The 13,045-nt window shown below is 41.1% G+C and overlaps 1 protein-coding gene across 1 annotated transcript in view; it reads left to right on the top strand.

Moving 5' to 3' along the window:
* Nucleotides 1–13,045, top strand: part of LOC109623099 (uncharacterized) — a gene marked incomplete at its 3' end in the record, with an annotated part of 668,880 nt that overhangs the window by 637,936 nt on the left and 17,899 nt on the right. The window contains 2 exon segments of the mRNA XM_062846987.1: nucleotides 5,133–5,343; nucleotides 6,025–6,375. Of these exon segments, the coding sequence (XP_062702971.1) occupies nucleotides 5,133–5,343; nucleotides 6,025–6,375 (562 nt within the window).

Below are 13,045 nucleotides of genomic sequence, written 5' to 3'. Positions count from 1 at the left end.
TCCGTCAGGAATTCCTCCGGGGATTCCGTCAGGAATTCCTCCGGGGATTCCGTCAGGAATTCCTCCGGGGATTCCGTCAGGAATTCCTCCGGGGATTCCGTCAGGAATTCCTCCGGGGATTCCGTCAGGAATTCCTCCGGGGATTCCGTCAGGAATTCCTCCGGGGATTCCGTCAGGAATTCCTCCGGGGATTCCGTCAGGAATTCCTCCGGGGATTCCGTCAGGAATTCCTCTGGGAATTCCTTCAGGAATTCCTTCGGGGAATTCCTCCGGGGATTCCGTCAGGAATTCCTCCGGGGATTCCGTCAGGAATTCCTCCGGGGATTCCGTCAGGAATTCCTCCGGGGATTCCGTCAGGAATTCCTCCGGGGATTCCGTCAGGAATTCCTCCGGGGATTCCTTCAGGAATTCCTCCAGGGATTAGTTCAGGAGTTCCTCTGTGGATTATTTCAGGAATTCCTCCGGGGATTCCTCCAGGAATTCCTCCGGGGATTCCTCCAGGAATTCCTCCGGGGATTCCGTCAGGAATTCCTCCGGGAATACAGTCAGGGATTCCCCCGGGGATTCCGTCAGGAATTCCTCCGGGGATTCCGTCAAGAATTCCTCCGGGGATTCCGTCAGGAATTCCTCCGGGGATTCCGTCAGGAATTCCTCCGGGGATTCCGTCAGGAATTCCTCCGGGGATTCCGTCAGGAATTCCTCCGGGGATTCCGTCAGGAATTCCTCCGGGGATTCCGTCAGGAATTCCTCCGGGGATTCCGTCAGGAATTCCTCCGGGGATTCCGTCAGGAATTCCTCCGGGGATTCCGTCAGGAATTCGTCCGGGGATTCCGTCAGGAATTCGTCCGGGGATTCCGTCAGGAATTCGTCCGGGGATTCCGTCAGGAATTCGTCCGGGGATTCCGTCAGGAATTCGTCCGGGGATTCCGTCAGGAATTCGTCCGGGGATTCCGTCAGGAATTCGTCCGGGGATTCCGTCAGGAATTCGTCCGGGGATTCCGTCAGGAATTCCTCCGGGGATTCCGTCAGGAATTCCTCCGGGGATTCCGTCAGGAATTCCTCCGGGGATTCCGTCAGGAATTCCTCCGGGGATTCCGTCAGGAATTCCTCCGGGGATTCCGTCAGGAATTCCTCCGGGGATTCCGTCAGGAATTCCTCCGGGGATTCCTTCAGGAATTCCTCCGGGGATTCCTTCAGGAACTCCTCCGGGGATTTCTTCAGGAATTCCTCCGGGGATTCCTTCAGGAATTCGTCCGAGGATTCCTTTAGGAATTCCTCCGGGGATTCCTTCAGGAATTTCTCCGGGGATTCCTTCAGGAATTCCTCCGGGGATTCCTTCAGGAATTCGTCCGAGGATTCCTTTAGGAATTCCTCCGGGGATTCCTTCAGGAATTCCTCCGGGGATTCCTTCGGGAATTCCTCCGGGGATTCCTTCAGGAATTCCTCCGGGGATTCCTTCAGGAATTCCTTCAGGTATTCTTTCAGAAATTCCTTCCTTTAGAAATTCCTCCGAGCAAATTCAGGAGTTCGTCCAGGAATTCCTTTAGGATTCCTTAATTTTTGTGTCCGGGTTTCTCAAGCAACAGTAAAATCAGTTTTTTTAATATTTAGATAGCCAAAATCATATTTCAGCCAAATAAAATATGTTTGCATTCTCCGGATCTACGACTCAGTTTTCATTCGAAATTTGATAAAAATGAATCACGTATTCTGAGCTGTCACAAGATACGATTACAAGCAGCGACCCTTCCACGTCCTACCGGGACCAGTACCAGAACACCCGGATAATTGGTCTATTTATCTGTTAGTTCACGACTTGATGTTGCTGTGCATCCAAATCAAAACTTGAAAAATTTGAGCCGTTGTATCGTATTTAGGTGTAAAAGTCCGATTGTTTTCTTCTGGCACGTCTCGGAATCGGTTCCGGATGTCCCTGTGTAGCATTGACAAGTCGCCAATGTTAATCGATGCAGACAGTAGGCCTGGCTTTTAATACTTTTCCAAAAAACAAGAAAAAAAAATGATAGAAGTAGTCGATTCTATCATTTTCCAGGTTTCTTTCAATGATTGGCTGTGTATGTGTAGACTAGACTAGACAAGAAATGGTGACTATACGTGTGGTACGTTCAGTGAGCCTGTCTGGGTCATATTTACCCCAACATCATTCTAGGGTTAATGCACAATCAGTCATTTTTTGTAGCGCCGCTCCAAGAGACCGCTAAATAGTTTTTGGCTCGAAAATTGTTCTATTCGAAAGCAAGGAATAGTCAGGAAATTTAAGAGTTCTATCTTACTCTTTTACCAGTTAGTATTTAAAATAGCATTCCCTCAGCATGATAGTAGTCTTTACGACAAGGCGTTAAATGCCAATTGATCTTATATGCGCCTGTAGTGGTACTCCACAGCAGGTTTTAGCGAAATATCGGGCTGTCTGAGTGCGGCTCCTTCAGGAATGGCGTGTCAAAATGTCAAAGAAGCGTAACGCCTCGTCGAGCAAAACAAAACAAAAATAGTTAAACGTCTACCTCTCGCTATGTCGGCGTTCCCGCTTCTCGTCTAGCTCTCAGCATTTGAAGAGCAGTTGAAAAGCATTCTGAATGCTCCCAAGCGAGAACATCTCAAACTGTTGAAATGCTAATTACCAGCCAAAAACTTTTGAGCAACACAGCTTATACTACTTACCTGGATAATTATGCTGTTGATTAATGTGTCGGCCAAAAGTAATATTTTGATAATATTTTGATGACTTATTAGTCTTGTAGATGTTTTCAAAACCGTCATAAAACCTTATTCCTTTCATTTTGGTTTAATGCTAGTCCTAGAACCTCTTCTAGTTCATTTGACTAAAAAATGTTATTCGGGAATTCCACGAGGATAAGTCATAAATTTCGTCCAACAACTTTTTTAGAAACTGTCCAACGATTCAACTAGAAATCATTTTTGGAGTTTTTGAAGAAACTATCACAGCGAATGCTCAAGAAGTTTAATCACATGCAAGTTTCATGAAGATGTGTGGTAAAAATCTTTTCTAAAATTTCTCTAGCGAATTTTTACTTCGAATAAATTTAATGCCATGAGTATGCTTACTGGATTCTTTTTTATCCTTGAATATTTCATTTGTAATTGTTCTCGCTCCTAAATTCAAATGACAGGTTTTCGTTCTCAGCTACGCTAACTATTGCGGGCTCAAATGTATTTCATAACAACATCAAAACGTTTTTCCTAGAAATAATGACTATTTTATCTTCGAATTTTTCACATATTTTGCAAAAATGTCCTGTTGGAAGAAAACACCTAAAAGATTGTGGCCGCAAAATAATTAGTTGCGCCCTATTGGGCAGATTCTTATTCCTCCCCCAACCAGATATATAATTCCTTCGGAAAGTGATGTTTTCTTGCCATCTGTTGAAGAAAAACATTGAGGTGAAAATTTACTTCGTCATATGCCCTAATTCCCGTCACATCAGACGTAAAATAGCCAACCATTACAGAAATTCGGACTTACCTTGGCCAATGCCTCATTAGATGCAAGCAAAAAGATGTAGACTATCGATAATCAGCCTTTAAGTCGCTTCAATTTCACTCCATTTACGAGTTGAAATTTTTTCTCGTTTTGCGTACGACGAAGGAAACCACATCAAAGCAACAGCTACACTGAAAATAATCCACACGTCTTATTTATTTTAACTTCGCCAGATTCACTTGTTGAATCACCCTTCAATTCACATTCCACAAAAGCTATGTGGCATATCAAAGTCGGATTTCACGGCTGCAAAATCCAGCAAAAGCTGTTCTCTTTATCAAATCAATCGCTTTTCCCGTCGGTAAAATGCTTGTTTACAGTTTTCTTTGCCTAGGAAGGATGCCAGCAAATGTGTGCGTGGATGTTCTACATACAAAACATCTCATTTCACAACAACAGAGAAAGATTTCGTCGACAATTTCTTCACAATGCAATGATGGCGTTTTATGATTTAGTGGACAAAAATTTAAAATAAAATATTTTGGTCGTTATTTTAAAGCTACATCTATCTCAATGAAAAAGCTTTCTGCTCTATAGTACTTTGAACACATGATTTGATTTGGATTGCAAATAGATGGACTTGGTGGTCTAGTGGCTACCGCTTCTGATTCGTATGCAGAAGATCCTTGGTTCAATCCCTGGCCCGTCCCTTTTCTCCTACTTTGTATTTTTCTATCTACTTTCTCCTCCTCTCTATACATACAAATCATGAACGGGTTGAAAAAGCCTTTCCCTTCCTTCCAACTTTCACAGCACAGTATCAATCTATCATATAACGCCTACGAGTTATGCAATCAAGCGAACTATATCGCATTTTCTTCACAGTAACAAACACACTAATCTTTCGCCTTACGCCTGGCATCCACGCACCAATGTGTGAACCCTTTGCCAACCATATCCCACCAGCACTCCGACATCCGCATAAATTTATGCAGACGCAGAAGTATATTCGGTCTGCTGTGGATACAAACGATTGCATTCATCACTTCCTTCCCCTTCCCCAAATTGACCTGCAACCTGACGGGGCAGGTGCCATTGTCGCCTAAAAAAATAGAAAATCACCAACAGTCATACACTGAAGATGCCTGCTAGTGCCTGGCAGATATCTCATTGGTTCCTTGTGTGAGTGTAGCTGGGCTGGCGATACTGGAGTAGCATCCACGAGCGGTCAATCAAGCTCAAGCTCATGATTTGATTTGGATTGCGAAGTATTCTATGTACCATAGTGTCACGTAGAAGGTGTGCCAGGAATTGAATTCAGGTTGTGCCCAAAATAGACTTGGACTAGATGGAAACCGAATTGGAGGGACAATTATTCAGTCTTATAATTTCAAGGGAATTGTAATTCTTTTAAAATATTTGTTTCATGATATGGAAGCTAATTTATAAATTAGTTGTTGACACCAAAAAGCCCATGATCCGTTAGGCGAGGTGCAAGCATAAATTCGATTATTATTGGTCGGTGCATGGATAGACGGGAATTAGATAAAAACCCTAAACAAGATAGGAACAGACTGCAATGATCTATATGTATTATAAAGTATTACAAATGCATATCTTCAAAACAGCTAACCGTTCGCTTTCCTCCTTCTCTCTCTTTTCACTCCAGTTATAGTTATGGCAGTCCTGCATTCCCCACCAACGCCTCCGATATGCCAATGTACAGCACCACGCACCGGCGGAGCCAAACGTTGTCGCCGGTGCGCAACGAACGCAGCTACCACACACTGACGACGACGCACACGCGGACAAACTCGACCGAGCGGCCATTCGTGGCCGTCAAGCGAGCCCACGAGAACGCCAAGATGCAAACGATTGGTGTAAGTACCTACATACCTACCTGTATAGCAGGAACAAGTATCGCCCACAAGAGTTTTGGCAATTTTGCGAGAGTACACCGGTTTTGCACTTGCCCGAGTAAATAGTCTGAGTGTGTCTCACGCCTTTGATAGGGACAGTTCCTTGCGGTAGTCAGAATGTGTTGAAGAGTTCCAATTTTACTGCATTTGGCCTGCTTGCATCTAAATTTTTAGTTTTGTAAAAAAGTTCTGTTCTGCAAATTGCATTCTGCTTCCATAGAAGGGATTTTAACGGGGGTGAGATTGAGAAAAGTTCGTGACATTTTGCTTCCTGAAATGTGAAGAGATGCTTTTAAACTTCGATAAATCCTCTGTATTTTCATAAATATCACAGAAAAGTAGGGATTTAATCTTGTTGAGTGATAAAAGTGACTATTGTTTCGTTGACCGATCGCGATATTTTCCTGACTGCTTCTGCAGTTGAATGTACCTTGAAACAGTCAAAGTGTTGCGAACTCTTCTCAGCCTTACCAAGAAGTCACTCATGTTAACTTCACAAATTACCAAACATTTTAGTTCCTTCATTCTTTTATGTTTTGCCCGTTATATTTTATTCCCATAAACTGCACGGTTTCACACAATTGCACGCAACACTTGCATTACTACAACTACACCAAAAACATTCCCACCGAACCTCCGTAGTCAGCACCATTGTCCGTCTTGAATGCCTCACCGCACGGTCACATTGCACAAGCCCAACAACAACAGTCACCACCAACAACGGTCGCAGCAACAGCAGCAGTAACAGCCACAGCCCCATCGCCATCCCCATCCATGGCTTCGACGACAGTAGAACAGCATCAGCATGGTAGTAGCAATGCCAGTAGTAGTAGTAGCCCTCCCATCAACAATGGCCATCATCCGCATCATCAGCATCACCATCAGCATGAGCACCACGTCAGTTTCGACAGCAGCACGCTCAGTCAACAGAATGGGCTGCTCTCGCTGGCCGATCAGGACCACTCGACTCCGAAGCACGGACATGTGAGATTGGTAGGTTTTCCATAGATTAGGATACGTCTGAAAACAATGCAGGTTTGTAAACGTTGTAAAGTGTTTTATAAGTGCTCAAAGAGAGAGACTTGCTTTGCAAGATTTGGTGTTTGTGTTTGTTGTGTTTGTTTTTAGATCTGTTTGATTGGCATTTTTGTACATCTAATTTCGAAATTCATTTTCAATTTTTCAGGGTTATTTCATGTGAGTTCGACAATTTGAATCAATACATAGGGTAGAAATTTACTCCGTCATATGCGCTAATTTCCGTCATATCAGATGGGAAATGGCCAATGGGCCTTTTCATTTGACGTCTTAAATCAGCTGATTTTTCGGGCCTTTGACAGTTCTCCTATGAAAATGACAGTTTAGTGTTTGCGCCTTTGTTCGGCGGTTGTAAACAGTGGCATACACGGACCTGTCAGCTGAAAAGGCCTATTAGGAATAAAGTCGTACACTTTTTTTTCTCGTTTTGCGTATGCCAAAGGCAACCGCACCAAAGCAAGAGCTTGCCGAATCGTTCTTCATCACCGTTATATTTTCACTTCTTCAGATTCACTTATTGAACTGTTCTTCGAATCACACCCCACAAAAGTTCTGTGGCCCTTCAAAGTTGGATTACACTGCTGCATAATGCAGCAGAAGCTGATCAATTATTAAAATAAATTAGTTTTTCCCGTCGGTAAATTGTTAACAACAAGTAGTCTTCGTCCCAGAGAAGATGCAGACAAAAGTGTGCGTGGATTAACTGCATACGAAACATCGTATTTCACAACCACAGAGAAAGATTTTTTCGTTGCACTGTGATAGCGTTTTATGATCTGGTGAGCAATAATGTTAACTGAAACATTTTGGTCGTTACTGTTAAACTACATCTATCTCTTTTTAAAGCTTTCTGCACAATAGTGCTTTGATCACATGATTTGATTTGGATTGCAAAGGATATAATCGACTTTTCGAATACACAACTACGGTCAAATCATAATTTTTGACCATCCTATCTACCATAGTGTCACGTAGTAGGTGTAACGGGAATAAATTCATGTAGTGCCCGAAATAGGCGTGAACTAGATGAGAATATAATTCCAGGAACAATTGGGTTTTTAAATTTCGAAAAATATATTGATTTTTCGGTTTTATACGAAAGAGCACCTTTTTCTGAGCCACTACGATTTTTTCAGATTTTTAGAACCTTATTTTGGTACCTAAAATCAATTTCAAAGAAATTTTTTGAAGTCACCTTTTGACAGCTGGGCAATTGTTTGACAGCTCCGCCCAGTACAAACTGCGACGAGGGGTGATTCGACAAATCGCTCCCATACAAACTTCAAATTGATTTTTTAATAGGTTCCCAGGCTCCAAAATTCATGAAAATTTGGATTTCGGCTCAGTTTGACATGTAGATTCATAATATCGAATTATCTCAACACCGTTAAAGAAGCCAATTATTCACTCTTATTATTTCAAAGAAATAGGGTAAATGTACCAATAGTGGTGCTATTAGTAGCTCCTTGTAGTAAAATAATTGAATAAAATTGATAATACCACAAAATAAAAAGTCTAAAAACGTCAATCGATAGTTTTTCATTTAAATTTGCTAGGAAAAATGTAAAAACCATTGTTTATTTCAGTTTTTGCTAATAAATCACTTGCACCAACTATAGGTACATGGTTCCTATTATGGAGGTAAAATTTAACATTGGTTCCTATAGTGGCGCATCCCATTGAATTCTTATGGGACCCACCACTATAGGAACACTACCACCACTATTGGTGCAAGGGAGCAAAAAAGTTAAGGAAAATAATTATTTAAAATAGGTTTTCCTCCAAATCCTGAACACAAAACTGAATTAATGTTTTTAATTAGGTATGATGCATCTACTAAAAATGCTATTTGCAAGCTTTTTGGTCGAAATAGTACTAAATTGCCACTACCACCACTATTGGTACTACCTCCACTAAGGGAGCTTTTACCCTACTGATTGTGATACACTCAGGCAAATAAACCTAAGATTATCATAAGGTCTAACTTATGAAATGGCCTTTAAACAATTCATTACGGCTAGAACGATTTTTATAAGGTCGGTCTATGACGCAGAATCGACTCACAGTTTGGCTTTTATACACATTTAGCAACACGATTTTCTCAAGCGTCGATAGCCGCGTGGGTTGGGCACGGGCTCAGTGATCTCGACGTTCATGGATCGATTCCAGTCTGCATCATTTTGAGATTTTTCTGCTCTTTTCATAAGTTTATCTTATGTAATTAGGTCATAATAAGCATGTTCAATTTTCATAAGGTATTCTTATGGCATCCATACTTTACTGTTATGGCTGAATTTCATAAGGTATTTTGATGAATTTCGGTAGTTTACTTCGCTGAGTGTACAACATGCTTTTAAACGATATGAAAGCTATTTTATGAATTAGTCATTGAAACCTAACTGGCCATGAGACATTTGGCAAGGTTGAAGATAAACTGGATCATTATTAGTCGGTGCTTAGCTAAACGGAATTAGACGAAAACCATATGAACGTTGCTGCCCATGTTCGCATAGTCGACGTAACCACCATTGCCAAAGTCAGCATACACAAGCTAATATCTAACGCATGTTCATATTTCTGACTAGTTTTATTATGTAGAGTGCAAGATTCAACCGTTAGTTAAATGATAACGTGGAAAAAATCTTGAACTTCGTATTGTTCATTGTCAAAATTGCAAATGTGTGGTGAAAACTACATTGGCGCTTACGTCGACTATGCGAATATGGGTAGTTTGGACACCCATTTTGTAATTAGATTCAAATCAATAAACAGATGATGGGTCTGCAAGTTGTGCTCCCGTAATTTATCGAGAATCCGCAGGGTGAACATCTGATCCGTCGTTGATCGGTCCTCTCGAAAACCCGCCTGACATTTGCCGACGAAGGACTCCGCTATCGGCGTTAGCCTGTTAAACTGAATTTCGGAAAAAAAAAAGTTGAGCGTGCTGGATTGAGAAGTGTTATTTCTCTGTAATTCGCGAACTCCAATCGATGCCCTCCTTTGTCTAGAGGGCAAATGAGACCATCCAAGCAACTACCAAGGAGTTCTTCCTCTTCCCATATGTTCGATATAATACAGTGTAAGAGTTGATACAAGTGCTCACTATCGTGCTCGTTCAACAATTCCTCGAAGTTATATTTCCACCTGTCAACCACCATTGGTTTGTCTGTTAGCGAACTTCTATCACAGACGTTGCACATGACAGAAGAAGGCGCTGTTTTTCTCTGCACGCCATTGGCAGTTCGGTAAAACCTCCGCATATCATTCTGTTCCATACTCTCTTGCGCCTGCGCAATCACATTTCCATCATGCTCTCTTTTATTTTTGGCGGTGGATTCTTTCGTTCTTCGGCTATTCTTGCTTCTCTATATCACTCCCTGCCCTGTCGGGGCCCCGACACCAGCATCCGGATTGTGGCAACATTCTTCTCGCCCGTTACACTCCTCGTCGAATCACCCGTTTCTAGACCGTCTTTGAGCAGAGCGCCTATCTCCTACCGTAATGCTGAAGCTGCTTACTGGAAGCTTGTGACTTTGTGATCCCGTGAAGACGGTCCGGTTGATCATTCGAAATGCAAGTAAAATCAAGCAGAAATCTGAATAACCGTGTTAGAGAACACTCCAGGATTTCCGTCAAGTCGTTAGTTCCTTTGAGGTACACCCTTGGGTACACCAAATCGCATGTAGACCCGGATGAAGCTGGAAGATGAAATCCAGCTAGAGTTTCTTTCTGGAACTTTATTTGAGATATCTCTTTCAATGCGTTCAAGGATTTCTCACAAAATTCCTTCCGTTTTTTCACACCATTTTTTTTTTTTTGTATGTCTTTTTCAACTCCTTGGGATTCCTACCGACATTTTTCCAAGCTTCGAACTATCCCTTTCAAGATTCTTGCTTGAGAATCTTCCAGGGTTTATGAATTCCGCCCGATTTCTCCTAGATTTTTTTTGCGAGGACCCTGCGAAATGTTTTACCAGCTTTTTTCCTGGTATTGCTACCAGAGTCTCTCTTGGGATTTTTCCCGGAGTTCCTCCTGCGTTATACCCATAGAAATTTTCGTAGAATTTCTTTTAGGATTAATCCCGTGATCTTCACAAGGTTTTTTTTTTGTTTATAGAGACTTTACCCTGAAGGGGTATTCTTCTCTAACTCACAAGGCTTTCTCTCAGAATATCTCTCAAATGTTGTCGCGGAATTTCTCCCAGAGTTTCTCTCGGAGTTCCTCTTGAGAAATTTCGGCGATTCCACCCGGTGTTCCTTCTAGGACTTCCCCAACAGATCTTGCCGGGATTTTTCCAAAGGAGTTTCTTCAGAAGTTATTCCTGAGATATCTATTAGAGCTGGCTCAAGGATTTCTTAAGAAGATTTTCACGAATTTTCTGCAGGAGTTCCTCCCATGATTTCTTCTGAAGTTTCTCCAGTTACTTTTTCAAGAAATATCTGAAATTTCCGCGAGCTTTCTTCTATGTCTACATTAATTTCAGCTGAGATATTTCCAAAGCTTCTGGTGGAATTTCTTTTTAGGTTCCACCTAAGATTTCTCTCAGAGTTTCTCCCGGTTTCCTTTTTACGGTGTTGATCCTGGGATTTCTTTAATAGTTCTTTCCTAGCTTTTTTTAAGCTTTCCCTCGTTGTTTTTTACAGGGTATCTAGCGGTGACCCTCTTGAGATTATATTTTACAGCTTTTCTCAAAATTATTCGCAAATTTTTTTTCTGGAATCCCTTATGGAAATTATTCCACGATTTTGGGTGCTCTTTTCGGGATTTCTTTAATAATTGCTCCCAGAGTTCTTGCAGGAACTTTTCCAGCAGTTTTTCTCGAAATATCTCCTGGGAAAATTTATATAATTCCTTGAGAGAAATTCCAGGAGAAACATCGGAAACAATCCAGGTGAAATCTTGTAAAAACTCTGCAACACAAATTGGAGAGATCTCGAGAGGAACTTTGGAAAGAATCCTGAGAAATACTGAGATCTCACCGTCGAGCACATGACACTGAAGAAGTCTGTAAGTCACAGACGAAATAGGCCTATCTGTCCGAAGATAAGCACGGTAGTAGAATTAAAAGGAATTTGCTTGTCCTTTCTAGTTTTTCTTTAAAAAGAGTTATTCATTTTTTATTTTTCTTTTGCAAAAGTGAAGTATTAGTGAAGTGTTTTTAAATTAAACTAGAGTCTGAAGTAACAGGTTCTACTAAAAGCTCTAAAGTAATAGTAAAGCAACAGGAATTCCTCAAGCAAGTTCTGTATGAATTTTATAAGAAACTCATGGTAGCATTCCATGCGGAACTCTTGGAGTAATTTCATAAAGTATTCCATAAAAAATGTAGGAATTTAGTAATAAACTCCTGATTTTCATTATAAACATCTGAGAGTATTTCACAATGAACTTACAGAAAAATTGCAGAAAAAAAATGGAGATATTACAGAAGGTATACCTGTAGGAATCACAGACGAATTTCTTGGAGGGTTATACAAGATTCTGTTGGAGGAATCCCGGGAGGATTCTTGAATGAATCCCAGAACGAATTCCAGTAGAAATCCTAGAAGGAACTCCTGGAGGAATCTCAAATGGAATTCCTGGACGAATCCTGAAAAAACTCCGAAAGGAATCCTGAAAGGTATTTAAGGAATCTTGGGATAAATTGTTGAAACAATCTAGAAAAGGAGAAAATCCTCGAGAAATTATACGAGGAACAAGGAGAACAACCCATTAAGGAACCCCTTGATGAATCCTGGAAAGAGGTCCTGGAAATACCCAGAAGAAGTTAATGGAGAAACCGCGGAAGAAGTTCCAGGAGGAATCCTGGAAAGGTTTCCTGGAGAAATCTATAAGCAGAAATCTATGAGGAACTCCTAAAGGAATCACAAAATGTACGCCTAGAAGAATCAGGTGAATCTCAAAGGAAGGAATCTCAAAAACGAACTCCTCTCAGAGGAAGCTCCTGGATGATTCTCAGAAAAAAAAAACTCCTTGATAAATCAGTGAAGGAACTTCTGGGAGAATCTTAGACAGAATTCCTGTAGAAATCTCATAAACCGGGAGAAACCGGTAAAGAAATTTCTGGAGCAAGATGCTCTGCCGTTCTTCTGCAAACTGCCGTAAGCGACATTGAAAATTTTGTTACATTTCTGGTTATTATATATCATGATCAGATGAAAACCCTTGTAAATTTCCAGAAGAAAAACTCCTGGAGGAATCCCAAAAGAAACTTTTAATTACTCTTAAAAGAAAATCCTGAAAAATTCCAGAAGGAACTAACCCGTAATTACGTAATTAGTTAATTTAAATAATCCGTGAAGGTACCTAAAGGATTCCTAAAATCTCAAAAGGAGGAATTCCTGAAGGATATCCTTGAGGAATCCCAGATGGAAGGAACACCCAAGGTTTTTTTTCAATTTTTCGGAGGAATGCTAGGAAGAACTCCTGAAAGAATCACTGAAGGAATATCTGGACGGATCTCGAATGGAATTCCTGGATTAATCTTATGAAGAATTCCTTTAGAAATTCCAGAAGAAACGTCTGGAGGAATTTTGGATCAAATTCCTGGAAAAATTCCCAGAAGATATTTTTGTAGGGATCTCGGAAAAAAAATCGGTAGGAAAACCTAGGATTCATCAAGAAA

This window comes from Aedes albopictus, chromosome 1, assembly GCF_035046485.1.
Source record: "Aedes albopictus strain Foshan chromosome 1, AalbF5, whole genome shotgun sequence".
NCBI lineage: Eukaryota > Metazoa > Arthropoda > Insecta > Diptera > Culicidae > Aedes > Aedes albopictus.
Note: the sequence above shows the minus strand (reverse complement) of the source record. Positions and strands in the feature narration are given on the sequence as shown.